The sequence below is a fragment of the Gigantopelta aegis genome, unplaced genomic scaffold, assembly GCF_016097555.1.
Source record: "Gigantopelta aegis isolate Gae_Host unplaced genomic scaffold, Gae_host_genome ctg4490_pilon_pilon, whole genome shotgun sequence".
Classification (NCBI taxonomy): Eukaryota; Metazoa; Mollusca; class Gastropoda; order Neomphalida; family Peltospiridae; genus Gigantopelta; species Gigantopelta aegis.
The window spans coordinates 1-16146 of NW_024533889.1; the positions used below are offsets into that span (position 1 = coordinate 1).

Sequence of the window (16146 nt, forward strand, 5' to 3'; positions counted from 1 at the left end):
GAGACACATATAAATTTGTATATTATAAACTTTGAATCATTATCCAATAATACTATTATCTCACTAGTAATTAAATTAACGTTGTCGTTTTATTTTTGATTTTTAGTTATATACTCTAGAGACACTTCCTAATTGATCAGTCTTCAATTCCTCTAAATTCTTTAATTACTTTACTTCACTACATTATTGTATTAATTTGGACTATATTAATGTAATTCACAAGGTCAAAGTTAATATGAATAGACTTTTGTTAGACCTGTACACTTTGTTTATTCATGTTGATACAACAAGTACACTTTTCTCTCTATTGTGATATTGAACCTACTACTGCTAAATCCTATTAAACTTTGAGCTTTAAACAGATCCACTCCATCCATTATATTAAAACGTCAGATTGTTAAACACACCTTCTATAATTATAAATGTGATCTATTCCAAATAAAAGAACAAGACATAGGCAATAATTAAATAATTATGCCAAATATTCATGTCACTTAATAAGGTGAGGGAGTGGCTGCCTACACATCAATACACAGTAAGCTTATCAATCACTCAAGGTATGCTATACAAAAATAACTCATTACCTGGCTTCCTTCTAATGTTGCATTGATAGGCATAAACATAAGGTCTGTTGATAGCTGCAGTCCTTTTTTTCATTGATTTCCTTTGCTGCTGCCTTGAGGTTTTCAAGGTTACCATGCAATCACACAACCTTACATCCAAGCTCAACCAACTCCTCTGTGATTGGCTTTACCAATACCTGTCCCTCCTCCTGTTACTATGCAACTTTCCCAGAAAATAGGTCCTTCCTAAAGACACTTTTGATAGACGCCATCTTATAGTTTCAGTCATCAGTCCAAAAGTGTAAAGTTACATGTAATTAACACGTACCCACCTACGTTTACACCTCTTATGAATTATTGTCAATTTTTGTTTACTTTTGTCAAAAAACTAATTACAACTGGACTGACGAGTATTTGATCTCCTCTTTTGATAAACCACTTCCTTAGAGCTAACGAACATCGATTACTTTGATAAACTTCAAAAGCTAGAGTTGTAATAACAAGGCGCGTAGTTTTACAGACTTTCATTGTGTGCTCGATATCTCGCTCGTCTTATTGTGGTTTGTTTAGTTCTTGTTGAGTGATCGTAAGGGAAAAGTATGTTACAATCTTCATACTATGGCGTCTACGGGACCCGACGACACGTGGACCAAAGACGCCAGTTCAAACATCTGGAGAGGTAAGTGTAGAGAGTACTTCTAAGAGGAGATAAATAGTAGGAGCTAGTCTAGACTAATATAGTGCAGGTATGTGAAAATAGTTCTACATTGTGCAACAGATTCTTTACTGTGCATATTGTGCTGTGTCCACCAAAATTGTTGTCTCAATGAATTGTATCTATTCCCTAACTTAATTTGACCATTCTAGAAGAGATGAGTAGAGTTGATGCTGATTACATTAGCATATCCTCCACCTAGCCAAGGTTTTGGAAGCATCTATAGTGCTATATAAAATATATGCAAGCTTAAAGATTTTTTGTTTGCATATATGATGAAACATTTTGAGTAACACTGTGTATGTATTTTACATATATGTGTGTGTGTGTGGTGTGTGTGTGTGTATGTGGATAATATCATCCCAAATAGTTTTTGTCTCTGATAGTTTGATATATTGCTAGTCTGATTGTTAAAGCTTTCTATTTGAACTAAGACTGAACTCATTTTCTACTACCATATGGGTTTTTTACAAGCAATAAGTTGATACTACAAAGTTCTAAAGACTTGTTGTACAAATCACGTCATTACTTTTTTACACTTGCTTAATCCCGTATATTTCTGTGTGTGTGCAGGAAATGATAATTAGTATTGGTTAGAGTCCCTGTTATGGTGGATGAACAGGTCTAGGCTTGTGCATTCATGTTTTGACTGCTTTTACACCTGACACAATACACACGTAAGTTGTTTTACTAGTAGCCATAAATCTGGCATACAGTACATGCTCTCCTTGTCCGCTTGTTGTAGCTTCTTACAAGTTGTGGTTAAATGCTTTTTTAAAGTTGGTGGTTGTTTAGCAAACAGTTTTTTGTATGTGTTTTTCACATTATCTTTAGTTTAGTGCATCTAGCTAGGAGCCAATAGTGTAACCCCAGCTGTTGTTTTTTAGTATAATTCATCAGAGTTTGTCTAATTGTATTCACATTTTTAAACACTTTATTTTCAGCATTTTTTTTCATTAATTACTACAATAGCTAACAGAAACTACTTTCTGTCTTCTATTTTCATTATTTAATGCATTAATTACTAACTTTAATCTTATGTAGATTCCTTCTTGGAACTTATTTGTTATAATTATGTAGTATATATCATAGTTACAAAGTTAGTATGTTAGATCATTTCTCAAGCTTGCTAAGATGAACTCAAGCTTATTTGTTTGTTGTCATTGGTCTCTCCTTCATCCTTTATTATGACACTTGCCATTGAAATGCTATTAATTGTAGCAGTGATGTTAGCAATGTAGTAGTGTAATGTCTTTTGATTAGACACTTAATATTACTTGTATCATCATGATTGTATAATAATATAACCTTTACTAATTAATACTGCACACAGTAATTGTGATATTATCCTATAGTTTTGATGTTACCCTGGATTTCTAATGTTTGCTTGTGGTTAGATTATTTTCAGTTGAGTCTGACATTAAGATATGAGCAGTCAGTATATTATAGTGTAGAGAATAGCAGTCAATAAATTATAGTGAATTGAGCAACTAAATTGTACAATTGCGTTAACCGTGCCGTAAATAACAATATTGTATTTGTCCTGCACGAATTAGAAGCCAAAATGAATTTTAAAATTTTGACCGTGGTGATGTGGTTAGCCTTTGTCTTATTAACCTTGCTCTCCCACCAGTCTCTCTGTACATATCATTTTTTATCTCTTTTTCCTTTCTCTCCCAGTGTGTACAGGTGAAGTGGATACAGTATCTACAAATATAGAATCCGGGCTGCTTATCCGAGGTGAATCAGCTGTAGCAGTAGATAACCTTGAGACTGAACACAACAGTGCTGCAGCCACAATGGACTCCTCAACCATTCCTTTCACATCTGGTTCATGTACTATATCTACAACTTCAACTGTCTCTAGTAACTCATCTAATCTTCATTTGGAACCTCCAATTACTTTTAGAATGTTAATGACAAGCAAGGTCAGTTCAGTGACATTTAGTTACTACATACTACTAGGCCATAAATTACCTATTAAGAGTAAACGTTTTTTCTCTAACTTAGTAAATGTGTATTCCAGTACATGCAAATATAATATTTTGTCTATTACTATGGAGTTAATGCAAATATATTGTGGTAATGGCATTGTTATATTGTTCTTCGGTTGTAGTGTGCTATTGTAAAATGCATTACAATTTACTATTTTTCACTAGACTTGTATTGTTAGAATATTCCATAGAGTTAGAATTTACTGACAGGTTTTGTTAACTATGTAGTTTTTCTTATCAAATGTTGCATGACTTGTTGTATGATCCTTGTAATTTAACTTTTATTAAATCTGTATGGTCTGGCCTTTGTTATTCTTCTTTGTAGAGTGTAGTCAGTTGACTGGTGCCTGATCATGATGATGAAAATAAATCATTTATATATAGTTAAACTTGCAAGAGCCATTGTTGTAGTACACTGTGTGTAATGATCATAGTGGTCTTCTCTGTTGAGTAATTGATTTGATTAGTGACCTTCCTCCCAACACACAGTACTGTTTTTTTTTTTTTTTTTTTTTTTTTTTTTTCCTTTGATGTATGCATTGATTACAACAAGGTCGCTCAATACATACATTTTTTTTGTGAATATGCTATTGTATATTGTTTTTTATAGTGCTTTTTTTTTTTTCATGAATGTGGTTTTAGATAGCTCTTCTCTATTGATGGATGTATACAATAATTTACCTTCGATGACATGTTTCTTAAAGATTTGTTAGTAACACAGACGATGACATAAAAAGCATCTCTCAATAAAATAGTCTTGTGTTTTCTTTAAGCAAGTTCAATTTAGGTCTGCTGTAGTATAAAGGTAATATTTGAATATGACCTACTAAACTGGTTTGTGTAAAATTATAGGCATTTTGTCTGTAGGAAGTGATCCCTGTATATTTAACAATTTGATAGCTTATCATTGTCCAACATATAAAATAATATTTGTTCTAAATCTTTTTTTAGACCAATGCTAGTATATTGGCGGTTTTAATACAATAGTTTTTTTTGTATTAACAAACAAGTTTTAGAAACCTGTTTGACTTGATTTCTCCATTGGAATGAATAACACATGCCCTCCCTTGTGCCATACAAGTGTTTCAAGCTTTTATTGGGCTTCAACTAGCTTGCTATATCACCTGTGTTAATATGTAGACACATTGTTGTTCCTACAGTACATAACCTATCCCTTAATCACAGACTTAACAGTGTATTAACCAAGCAATCAATAAGTGGCTATGTCAACGACATGCTCTAAAACTTTTGTTTAGCTTTCATTATGCAATGCTCTCTAAATAAACATCTTGTATCACCTTCTATGTTTTTCAATAAGGAAAGATATTATTTTATTTTTATGACCACTGGAACTCCCATAGCTTGTGAACACAAGTTCTCAATGTCGGGCTTGTTTGTACATTGTGTGTGAACACTTGTTTTTTGCTAATATTGAGACAAAACAACATGGTATCTATTATTATAATAACATATTATGAATAGAGAATAGTGTATTTAGTGTACATATGCATGTATCAGCTAATAGTGATACTTTGAGTAACTCAATTTTGTTTTTTAAATTTTTTCTTTTTTGTATGTATTACAAGATAATATTGATGCTTCAAAAAGCCTTTTTTTAACTTCGTTCTGTTATTGCATTACCAGCTGGTAATTACTGATACTTCAAATAACTTTGTTTTTTAGATTTACTCTTTTTGTTACATATACTAGAAAGTAATATTGATATTTCAAGCGTCCTTGTTATCCTTGTAATCGCATATACCAGCTGGTAATAGTGATACTTTAATTCCCTTGTTTTTAAATTTTTCCTTCTTATGTAACGTGGTCTTGATTAGCCTTTGTTGTGGAACTATTTTTTTTCTAAACACCACCCTATTATACATGGTCCTCCTTCTTATAGCTACTTCCTTTGAGAAAATGGGGTTTCCATAGGAACAGAAATTTTTATGTAATTCCCGAAAAACATTTTTAAGTCTTTAGATTTCCTGTAAACAAGTAATGTCTATATTGTTGGTTTGCTTTGTTCTGTTAAGTCACACTGTACACATCAAAGATTTAAAAGCTACTGTATAATTTGTGGTCTCATATAACAATAAGAAAGAATGTTACAAACTTACTAATGAGTTTATATCTACTGATAAGTTGATTAGTTAACTTGATAATATCCAGGTTTCATGCCACTCATTGATTGTGTTACATTATTGAGCCATTTAAAATGAAGCAGACAACTAACTTGTATATGCCTGCCCTGTTACTGATACACTGTTAGAGTGATTCTAATAATAGAGTTACACTTTAGTTAACAAGTTCATAGCGATGGGAGTAGGGTGGTTTGATGACATCAAATTGCCAATAAAACTATATGTTAAAACTGGTATTACAAGAACGTAATTCGAAATAGATTAATGGGCATGGATTTGTTGCCCAAATTAGATTGCAGTACTGCTAGCAGCTGCAAGTCATTACCGACTAACCCATATGGTTACAAAGTGGTACATGGTTTGTAATGTTCATAGTTGCTCTCGCTTGTTTTAACAGTACATGTATTATGTATTAATGTACAATGAGTGGATTAACTGGCTAACCAATCCAGTTTTTGTTGGAGTTAATCAAATAATTCTTTATAAAGCTTGAAAAAATTCTATTCTTGTGTGTTGTTTTATTCTGGGCCTGACTTACTAACCCAAGTATGTAAGCTGACCATAAAACGATATCTCCTTTAATATCATGATATCGTTGAAGACACTCTCTCCTAGTTTATTCACCATCTGTAACTATGTAGGCGGAGTTCTTAATATCTCTAGAAACTTACTTTCTAAGGTTACTTGTGACACTGTAGATCACATGTCAGTTTTTACTGGTAGTTGTAATACAGTAGTTAGTCCCGTTTTGATAACCTGTTTGACAGCATTCTTAATAGGTCCTAATATTTAATTAATGTACCTTAGGTCATTGTTTTGTTTGCATGCGGGCATAAGGTGTTTATGTAAACTATAAACTCAATACCACCTCCACTTTATGTGTGATTATTACAACTGTATTATACTGGTATCACCTCTTATCTACACATAATTATAACATAATAAGTGGGGTCACCTCTTAAAATAACTTAAATTAGACGTATTATAACAGATAACGAATGTGGTCGGCTCTTACAATAACATGAATTAGGTGTATTAAAAACAGATAGCAAATAGGGTCACCTCTTATGATAGTTCTCTCTTTGATAATGTGTTATTAAACCTCTATATATAGCAAATATCTACTTGGACACTGCTCTCTGAATATAAGAATTAAATAGCACATTAGTGATAGTTGCTCTGAATGTAGAGGTAACACTGTCCTTATTGCTAGCATTGTTTCATATTGATTATCAAAAGGACGACTTTAAAACTTCATTCTCTTCTGTTGTTAATTAAACTTGTACTCTAAAGGTGTTGTTATGTAACCACATCTGATTTACAATTGTACAAGTATGAATATAATTAACCTCTTTTATTACTTTTTGTCACCTCCTACTTACTTGTATCTTTATTTCATTATAGGATGTTGGCAGTATTATAGGCAAGGTATGTGATTACACACTCATAGCTGTAACCATTTGTCAATATATAACATTTACTCCAATTCACAGAATTTCACATTGTTTTAATAAGTACATTAACATATATATTGTAATTCCCTTGACTACCTAATTCACTAATGCAATGAACCAGAATCAATTAAATATTAGGATTACTCCCACTATTTTATTTGATTTTGATAGGGTGTGGGCTGTAGTTGGCAAATACTAATTACATGAAGGCTTAGTTAGTAGAAACGATTATGTAAAGTATGAAGATTGGACTATATAAATAGTAATTTAAATGAATTGCTTCATTATTTGGCATCCATGGTTACTAATTGCATTAAATTTATTGACTTTTTTGGCACTGAGTATTAATTTGTTAGCGTTATCTTGTTAGGGCTGGTATGACTATTAAATCATTTCGTGAACAAAGTGGAGCTAAAATTAATATATCAAATGGCAACATCATCAGAAAGGTAATTAAATTTGATATTAATATACATGGTATAATGTGCTTTGATTTTTTTGCTGTTAGACTTGTAACTGTTATTGGCGTAAAGGATAGTGTCTGTAAGCTTTGTCTGCTATTGGAAGTAAAAATTCAACAAGTCAGTCAATATCTTCAATGTGCTGTTTAGACTTACTAGTCTAAATTTATTACTTGCTACAAAAATGCATAACATGAGTTTTTGTATCAAATGTTTGCTGACGCTAATGTTTGTCAGTATGACGAGCAGAACTTACGTAGAGCTTACTGTTAAAGTACACATGCCTAATAGTAATATACACTGACTATACTATACTTTGTCATGTCACTTGCCCAGTTGTATGGATTTCTGTGCATGCTTACAATAAACGGGACTTAAAAGGCTACCATAATGTGTACTTTATCAAGTTGTAATGACCTTTGTGCTATACCAGATGGACTGTTATGTAATATCAGTATATGATACTTGGTATTTTTTTGCCACTACTAAGTACACATCTAATGGCAACAATACTATTATGGCTTCATTAACATTCCCACAGATGTAATGATTACTTGATGAAGTTAGTACAAGTGTCAGGTGTTGAAGCAAAATTGATATGTTCTAATATATTGCCTCAATACACTCACTATGTTTAGACACTTAGTTTAAGTAAACAATGGAGTTCAAATGTCTAATATTGTCAATATTATACTTTTTAATACGAACTTAGAGTTTTGGTCTTATTCCATGGAAGTAATAGTTATTGTAACTAGTAAATCACTTCACTAGTATTGAATGATAACCTCCTTTTTTTTTCCAAGCACAAGGCTAGTACAATACTCTTAATTGTCATAATAGAACAGTTAAGGTTCATAGTTATGAAGAATTAGTTATTGTAACTAATGAATGACCCACACTGGTATCAAATGTTAACGTTCCTTTTCTAAGTATCAAGCCTATGCATGCCTCTATTAATTTTATCAATAGTACAGTTACTATTCATAGTATGTCTAGCCATTCCTTGCAGTTGTTATAAATGTGTTACTGTAGAGTAAACAGTCCAGCTATATTTGTGAGTGATTGCGTCACTCTTTGCCCATGGAATGAGTCAGCTTGTTTAATTTTTCAATGATTTCGTTTAATAGCACATGTCGTTGTGACTATTCATAACTTGTTAAACTATGTGATTGTATTCATGATTAACAATAAATTCATTGTCCATTGTTGCTGATTACAATCCACCTCCAAAAGGAGTATTGCAGGTGTGTGTTGGGCTATGGTTTGTGATAGTTGTGATATGCTATTACTGGTTGGGGTGGAATAAAAGTAATCATTGTATATTTGACAGTAATTGTCATATGTTTTTTAAACTTTGATAATGTAATGTTAAATTAGTGAATTTCTCTCTCCCTCACTCTCTCTGTCTCTCTCTCTCTCTGTCTCTCTCTCTCTGTCTCTCCTCTTCTCTCTCTCTCTCTCTCTCTGTTCTCTCTCTCTCTCTCTTCCTCTCTGTCTCTCTCCTCCCCAATACTTTGCTTTGCTATAGGACATTTCTGCTAGTAAGTTTAGTGGTGATGTGAGTGGCAGTATACCAGTTACCTTAAAATTAATTATCCAAACATCTCAGTGTGGCTCCCTAATTGGTAAGGGAGGGTCTAAGATTAAGGAGATTAGAGAGGTAAGTGACAGATAATACAATCATATCATTGTATCCAAGTTTCAGATCATATGTAGGATAACCAATTAGAATACATAACTATGTTTATTTTATTAAATAAAATATTGTTACAGACTACAGGAGCATCAATTCAAGTAGCAGGTGAAACATTACCTAATTCTACTGAGAGAGCAGTCACTGTGTCAGGTAAGCCATGATAAATGTAATATGCTTCATTAACAATTACTATGAATGAAATTCAATTTATATGATTAATGATTTAATGTCTGCTGTTCTTTAGGTACTCCAGAAGCTATCACACTCTGTGTTCGAGAGATTTGTGATATTATGTTAGAAGTGAGTTGATTTGGTAAGTTGTGACAACTTAATCCCCTCCTCCCTCCCCAGAGTCCACCTAAAGGCCCCTTTGTCCCCTACAAACCTCATGCACTCCAACCTAATCAAGCTTACCAACCCAGAGTATGTTCATAACAATATACCATATTTTTTATATATATACTTGCTTTTACATATCTACATACTTATATATCCATCAATATAAATATTGTGTTTAGGTATATTCTGTTAAATTTGAAATTGATGGCAATTTTGTGGAATTTCAACTACAAAGATGTCATCAAAATATTGTTATAAGCTTCCGTGTTATATGCAAGTATTGTTAAAATTTGTGTGATTCCTTTGTAGCTGCATTCTTCTTACTATTTCTTGATTTCTTTATTATTAAATAATAATTTAATTTTCTGAATGTTTTGCTATAGTTTGTGAGTACTCATGAGAGCATTTAATAAAATATTCAAAATATGCATAACATCATATAACGTTGGAATACATAAAATACTTTTCCTTTACATAATATTTCTAGTTACTACTTTACTAAATAGCTAACACTTGTAGTTAATACATTTAAATAAAGTTGTTAAATGTATCAAATGGTTATTCCTTGCCAGAGATAGTCATGGGTCAAACTCGAGTAGACAGAATGTACTATAATTATGTAAATGACATTCTGCTCTTTTTTGTAGCCTACCCTGCCATTTCAAGCACCTTATACTGCTAGTAAGTTGTTGTATCTGATATTCTGTAAATTGATTTCCTTTGTGCTACTTGCTTTTTATTCTTTTGTCTATTCAGCGTTCAATACAGCTGCACAACCAACTACAACAATAAACATATGAGAATACCAAATGATGTGAGTGTATTATAACAATTATTCACTTGAATGAATTCTGTTTCCAGTTAATTGGATGTGTTATTGGTCGTAAAGGTTCAAAAATCCATGAAATCAGGTACACACATCAATTTACATAATTTTCCTTAGTCAGCTTGAGATTACTAGAGCATAGGTATTTGTTTTTGTAACACAGTTAATGGCTATCATAGGAGCAAATATCTTGACATTAGATAGTGTAGTGTAATTGTTATAAACACGTGTGGCCCTGATGTGACTAGCTACTGAATTTCCCTAATTGGTTTATGTTTACTAATTTATTTGTATTTCATAGGTTTGTAATACTCCTTGTATTAGTATAAATTAGTTAAGGCAAATACCATGACATATTAGGAGTGATATCAGCATGACTGTTTGTGTAACCTTAGTATAATTGTATTGTAGTACAATTATAATTAACAATTCAAGGGTTATAATTTTAAGTAGTTATTTATTGTTAATTTCCATTATAGAGTTAGTTCGGGTGCTATGATTAAAATTGCTGGTAATGAGGGTGATGGTACTGATAGATTGGTGACTATTACAGGGACACCTGAGTCTGTAGGAATGGCACAGTATCTCATCACATTCAAGTTATGCAGTACAAATAAATAAATAGGATTCATCATCACACCACACATGAAATATTGTATATTGACTGTGCAATGCTCTTCATGTTGAACGTATCATACTAGTATATGGTGTAATGTTATGATGTACATAATGCACACATTATACTTGGAAATGCTGTTGTGTTGAAACATGTCGTACTAGTATATTATTACATGTTATCATGATGTACATGATGTACACATTATACTGGAAATGCTGTCATGTTGAACATGTCGACTAGTAATATTAATACATGTTATAATGATGTACATGATGTACACATTATACTTGGAAATGCTGTTGTGTTGAACATGTCGTACTAGTATATTATACAATGTTTCATGATGTACATGATGCACACATTATACTTGGAAATGCTGTCATGTTGAACATGTCGTACTAGTATATCGTACAATGTTTATCATGATGTACATGATGCACACAACATACTTGGAAATGTTGCCATGTTGAACACGGTCGTACTATAGTCTACAGTATACTGTGTAATGTCAGGTACCATGTACCAGTATACTTGGTAACTCTGCAGGTGGCTATGTTTTGTTGTGGTTTTGTGGTTTTGGACCATAGTATTTTACAAGTATGCGTGTGTGTCCTTTTCGATGTTTTCTTTTGTTGTGTGGTTATATCAAACAATGTTATTAAAAGGTCTACCACACAAAAAATGGAACCACACCATTTGATATTGAGGAACATTCATACAATTTCTTGACATGGGAATTTATTGATGATAGTTTAAAATAAGTGTATAACATCTAATCCAATATCTTTAGTGATATAGTTTATAGCAATGTTTGACCTCTTGCATAGATCCATACTCTATTCATTTTCACAGATACAGTCGGAAGTGAACAGTTTTCTCTCACTGGGCCTCACTAATGTATAGCTCAGTTAAAAAAACTTAACTATTATCATTTCAATCCTGGACTCTTGCCGCAGTTAGTTTGATTTCTTCATTAATTCTTTTATATACTTATTAATATTATAATATACCCAGCTAACCCACCCTCCAATCAGACTAAGAGCTGTGTTGTCATGACAACCATTATTTATATAACCACTTCATACTAGTCAGGTGAATAGTTGCTATACATCAGGTGATTGTCATGTGAGTGATGATATTTGTGTGTAGTTTGTATTGTTGTGTTTCATGAGAACGCGCGTAAATTATTTACGTATGTTAATATATTATTTTATCACTTTTCATTTCTTTTGATATTATTATTTACAATTATTATGTAATGAGTTGGTGTTATTAATTCATTTCAAGATTCTGTATAACTTTGTCATTTGTTTTGTTTTCTCATTGATTCTTGTAAAAATTCTACTTGTTTAATATATACAATATGTTGATATGTATGGTGTGTTCTTGAAGGATATATGTGGTACGTAATATGGGCAGGGAGGTTATACAGTGAATCATTGAAATGTTTGGTAACCATTACCAATATTTGATGGCAGCTTAATGTTAAGGTAACCATCGCTAGTTAATAAAGAAAGCTTAAAACTGATCAATCGTATCTCAAACTCTCAGTAATGGCTTGTACAGAATATGTGTACTAAAGAAACCAGATGTTGCGTCTATTTTTAACTCTTTTGTTCTTGTATTCTATGGCCAACAACACGCCTTCTTTTCTCTTTTGGTTGTTACTACCCAACATTTAAACCTTCAAATATTGACATAGAACTTGTAAAAATAAAATGTAATATCAAGGCAAGTTACTGGTTATCTACAAATAAGTGTATTACTTTGTTCAATTGACTATATTCATTTAATTTATAATTCCAGCACAAATGAATAACTACTAGAATATTACAAATAGTTACAAATTGTTATAACAATAGTTCTGTTGTCTTCTATCTGAAGTCATCAGGATAAACATACCCTGCAAAAAACAAACATGATTATTGTCTAGAACTATAAAACTGTAAGAACATTTTTAAAATTTAGGCAAAAATCTCATAATACTTCTTTTATTAGCATAATCGCTGTAAACTGGTAAACATGTACAGCAAAATTATGATTTGATCACCATGTATAATTTTGATGGGTTACACGTTTTAACATTTAAAGTAAACACATTATCATACAATATGGTTTCTATTCTTATATACATGTAACATTACAATATGACCTTTTATGTACATATTCTGTTATAAAAGAAAGCTTCTATTTGTACTGTTCTAAGTAAATATTTCTTCTTTAAATCTGGTAAAACACATAATAAACGTAGTCTTCATTATTTTCCCATAATTATAGAGTAATGTTACTAGTATATTTGTACATGTAATATACTGTGAGGAATGACTGAAAAGATGACTGACAGAAAAATGATGAAAAGATAATTTTTATTTGAAGAGAAATAAAATGGGTTTATCAATGATATGATTGTAAGCTTCAAAAAAATACTTTCACTATTGAAATAAAAACACACCCACACACACAAAGAAAGTAATGAAAACCTTGCCCACACAGGGAGTGGCAAAGATTACCAAAAGACATTGACCCAAACATTTCTAATCCAATTTACTTTCATAAATATAAGTCAGTGTTTAGTCTCACACCCAGACGCCTACTCACTTAATGCTAAAAATGGCTTTTCCGTGGCTTATTTTACTTATCAATAGTGTCCTTGAATCTATCAAGTGCAAGGCAGTAAACTACTTTTTATATTATCTGGATCAAATCATTTTAACTGAGTCTGCCATCTTATCAGTGAGTGATGCATCATGAGTTGCCAAGAATTTGAACAAGGTCATCAGACACCCTTTCTCACATTAGTGAGTGGGCATCTGTAGTTAATGCTGACCTTTGCTCTTCTTAAAATAGAGTCTTTATTTGGATCATAAGGATGATCTTTAGATGGTATCTCTAATATAGTAGGTACGGCTTTATCATGTTGATCAATCAAATGACGTATCATCTCCGCTATCTAATAGAAGAACAAGTTAATAAGATGATTATTGAGACTATAATGGTAAAATATTAATTTATCTGGTTAGATTGAGGGGCATAATTACTGTAGTACTAATATTTGCATGCATGTTGGAGACACAATACTTTAAGACTTGTGCACAAGAAAGAAGTATTTTTAAGTGGAGATTTTTATAGAGAGATGATTATTATTATTTATTTATATTTTATTATAGCTGGAGTATATAATGTTTATCATCATAAAAAAAATAAAGCAACTAGTTTATCTCTTATATCTTCAGTTAGAGAAATTGAGCAGTGTTAACACTAAATAGAATTAGGTGTTCATTTAGATTTACACTGTGTTAACAGTAAACACTAAAGAAAACTAATCAAGTTCAGTTATCTCTCTATATCTTCAGTATTAGAGAGTTTGAGTAAGGAAGTTGTTGAAACTTAACTTGTCAAACTTTATTCATTCTATACCATTTATCAGATATGTAACTGTGTCTATATATTATATATATGCCATGTAACCAATCAGATCTCTGAAAAACATTGGAAAGTTCAAATCATTTTCAAATAATACAGTAATAGCAGCCATTAAGCTAACAAAATCACTTGATGATTTTCAGCAGTTCATGATAAAGTTAAACAGCTTCAGCTTCAATGATAATTGTAAGATAAACAATTAAAGTTTAGCCAACATTTTTGTCCCATTATATAGATTTAATGTGCTAGATTTAATTGTCACACTAATTTAGTGTGACAAATAAAAAAGAAAGAGGTTCACGAGATTTCTTAGAAGAAAATAGATGACTGGAAGCATTATAGATACATGTACTTGTATATGTGAAATGTCAATGCTTACATTTTGGTTGATGAGGATTATAGCTATGTCATTTCTGCTGTAAAAGTAACGAAATGAGTCCTCAATATCAGAGACTGCAGTATCTATAGTAATACAAAATGTATCAATCATAATTTATCATAATTTCTTCTTACTGCATTTTACATATAGTTATTGCATATCTGATAGTATTGTTTTTATTATAGTCTGAACATTGTGTTTAACAAAGACTCTCTTTTAAGCTAACAATACAACCTAATGACAAATAATGTTTGTGTCAAAATCAATAGTAGCTACATCACTAACATAATACATAAGGTGGACATCACAAGGTTACTGTTTAATTTTAACCCTTTGTACACCACTATAATCATATACATGTTATAAAGACAATGCTCTGGAGTTATGTTATAAAGAAATATTGTGTTTCGAAAGAGTGTGTATTATAATGACACAGCTAATATTGTCTGTGCGTTCTGTTTCAGATGTTTTTGTTATTGTAATACATGTAAAAAATATTGTCTGGTAGACTCTTATATTACAAATGATTTAATTGTACTAAAAATAATTAAAGAACACATAATTGTCTTTAGTGTTACTATTAACACAGTGTTAAATCTAAATGAACACCTAATTCTATTTAGTGTTAACACTGCTCAATTTATTAGTTAGCAAGATACTTAACTATTAATAATCATCAATAATTACTTAAAATCAGCAATTAAAGCTGATGGGTGGAGCCAAAACAATATCAACATGATGACATTGCCTTATATGTTATATACTAAAGTAAAGATATCTTGTGTTTAAAATTCCTCTTCATTAAATTATGAATTTTTTACAAAGCTCTAAAATCCACTTTCCTGCTATGTCAATTGCTGGTCACAGACTACTACCACTCCTACTCAAGTTTATTAATAATCACAATTGATTATATTAAGGAATAGCCCCTATTTATTACCTTTAGTAACTACTAAGAAATTTGGATGTCTCTTTGTATTATATTCACCAATTCCACTTATAAAAAAACCAGTACATGGTGTCCTAAAAATAGGATAAAAAAGAGATCATTATATTAAATACATTAATAAAATTACAGGGTTACCTCATCTCCTATAACTGCTAGGAGTTTGTTAGCGTTCTTACTGTCTAAAGCAGTCCTTGCCACTCCTGCCATTGCCTTATAGGAGTTGAATATTGAAGAAAGCTTTTCTGTATGATTGGATCTTGTGACTAAAAAAAATAGGCGTGGTATTTAATGTAATGAGCCACACCCACCTCTGTGTAGCACACATGGCGTCTCAACGATCTCTTTTCAGTCTTTATAGGAGAGGTGCTGAGAGAGCTAACTCACTCAGATCCTAAAGTAAGCTATGCTAACAATATGTATGTAAGCTAAATTCAAATATGCGTCTTTTTATCATTGAATAAAAGCTGTTAGTTGGAGTTTGTGTACTGAATAGTTAGTATATTTTTGGCCTATTTTGATATTATTTTTTATAGTCTAGATCTAGTCCATTGTGGACATATATAAAAACTACTGCTAGATATGGTCAA

The 16146-nt window shown here is 31.5% G+C and overlaps 2 protein-coding genes across 2 annotated transcripts; one reads left to right on the forward strand and one right to left on the reverse strand.

Annotated features, from left to right (window-relative positions):
• The first annotated feature begins 1181 nt into the window (after nucleotides 1–1181).
• Nucleotides 1182–10810, forward strand: LOC121392780 (poly(rC)-binding protein 3-like). Its single transcript, XM_041523859.1, has 8 exons — nucleotides 1182–1242; nucleotides 2959–3206; nucleotides 8857–8988; nucleotides 9102–9174; nucleotides 9269–9324; nucleotides 9376–9447; nucleotides 10225–10274; nucleotides 10669–10810. Exons 1-8 carry the CDS (start codon nucleotides 1182–1184, stop codon nucleotides 10808–10810), a joined length of 834 nt encoding a protein of 277 aa, XP_041379793.1.
• A 2774-nt stretch (nucleotides 10811–13584) lies between these two features.
• On the reverse strand, nucleotides 13585–15766 carry LOC121392779 (V-type proton ATPase subunit F-like). The gene is made up of 4 exons (XM_041523858.1): nucleotides 15687–15766; nucleotides 15551–15633; nucleotides 14611–14693; nucleotides 13585–13758 (listed from the first exon to the last, which is right to left on the reverse strand). Exons 1-4 carry the CDS (start codon nucleotides 15764–15766, stop codon nucleotides 13585–13587), a joined length of 420 nt encoding a protein of 139 aa, XP_041379792.1.
• Nucleotides 15767–16146: the final 380 nt, after the last annotated feature.

What these genes read in the sequence shown, in the direction of transcription:
- LOC121392779 (XM_041523858.1), bottom strand. Translation starts at nt 15,766, where the DNA reads ATGGCAGGAGTGGCAAGGACTGCTTTAGACAGTAAGAACGCTAACAAA. An exon ending in TTTCTTAGTAGTTACTAAAG is followed by an intron (nt 14,694 to 15,550) that starts GTAATAAATAGG and finishes GTATTACTATAG; the next exon opens with ATACTGCAGTCTCTGATATT. An exon ending in TAATCCTCATCAACCAAAAT is followed by an intron (nt 13,759 to 14,610) that starts GTAAGCATTGAC and finishes TTCTTCTATTAG; the next exon opens with ATAGCGGAGATGATACGTCA.
- LOC121392780 (XM_041523859.1), top strand. Translation starts at nt 1,182, where the DNA reads ATGGCGTCTACGGGACCCGACGACACGTGGACCAAAGACGCCAGTTCA. An exon ending in CAGTTCAAACATCTGGAGAG is followed by an intron (nt 1,243 to 2,958) that starts GTAAGTGTAGAG and finishes TTTCTCTCCCAG; the next exon opens with TGTGTACAGGTGAAGTGGAT. An exon ending in ATCAAGCTTACCAACCCAGA is followed by an intron (nt 9,448 to 10,224) that starts GTATGTTCATAA and finishes TTCTGTTTCCAG; the next exon opens with TTAATTGGATGTGTTATTGG.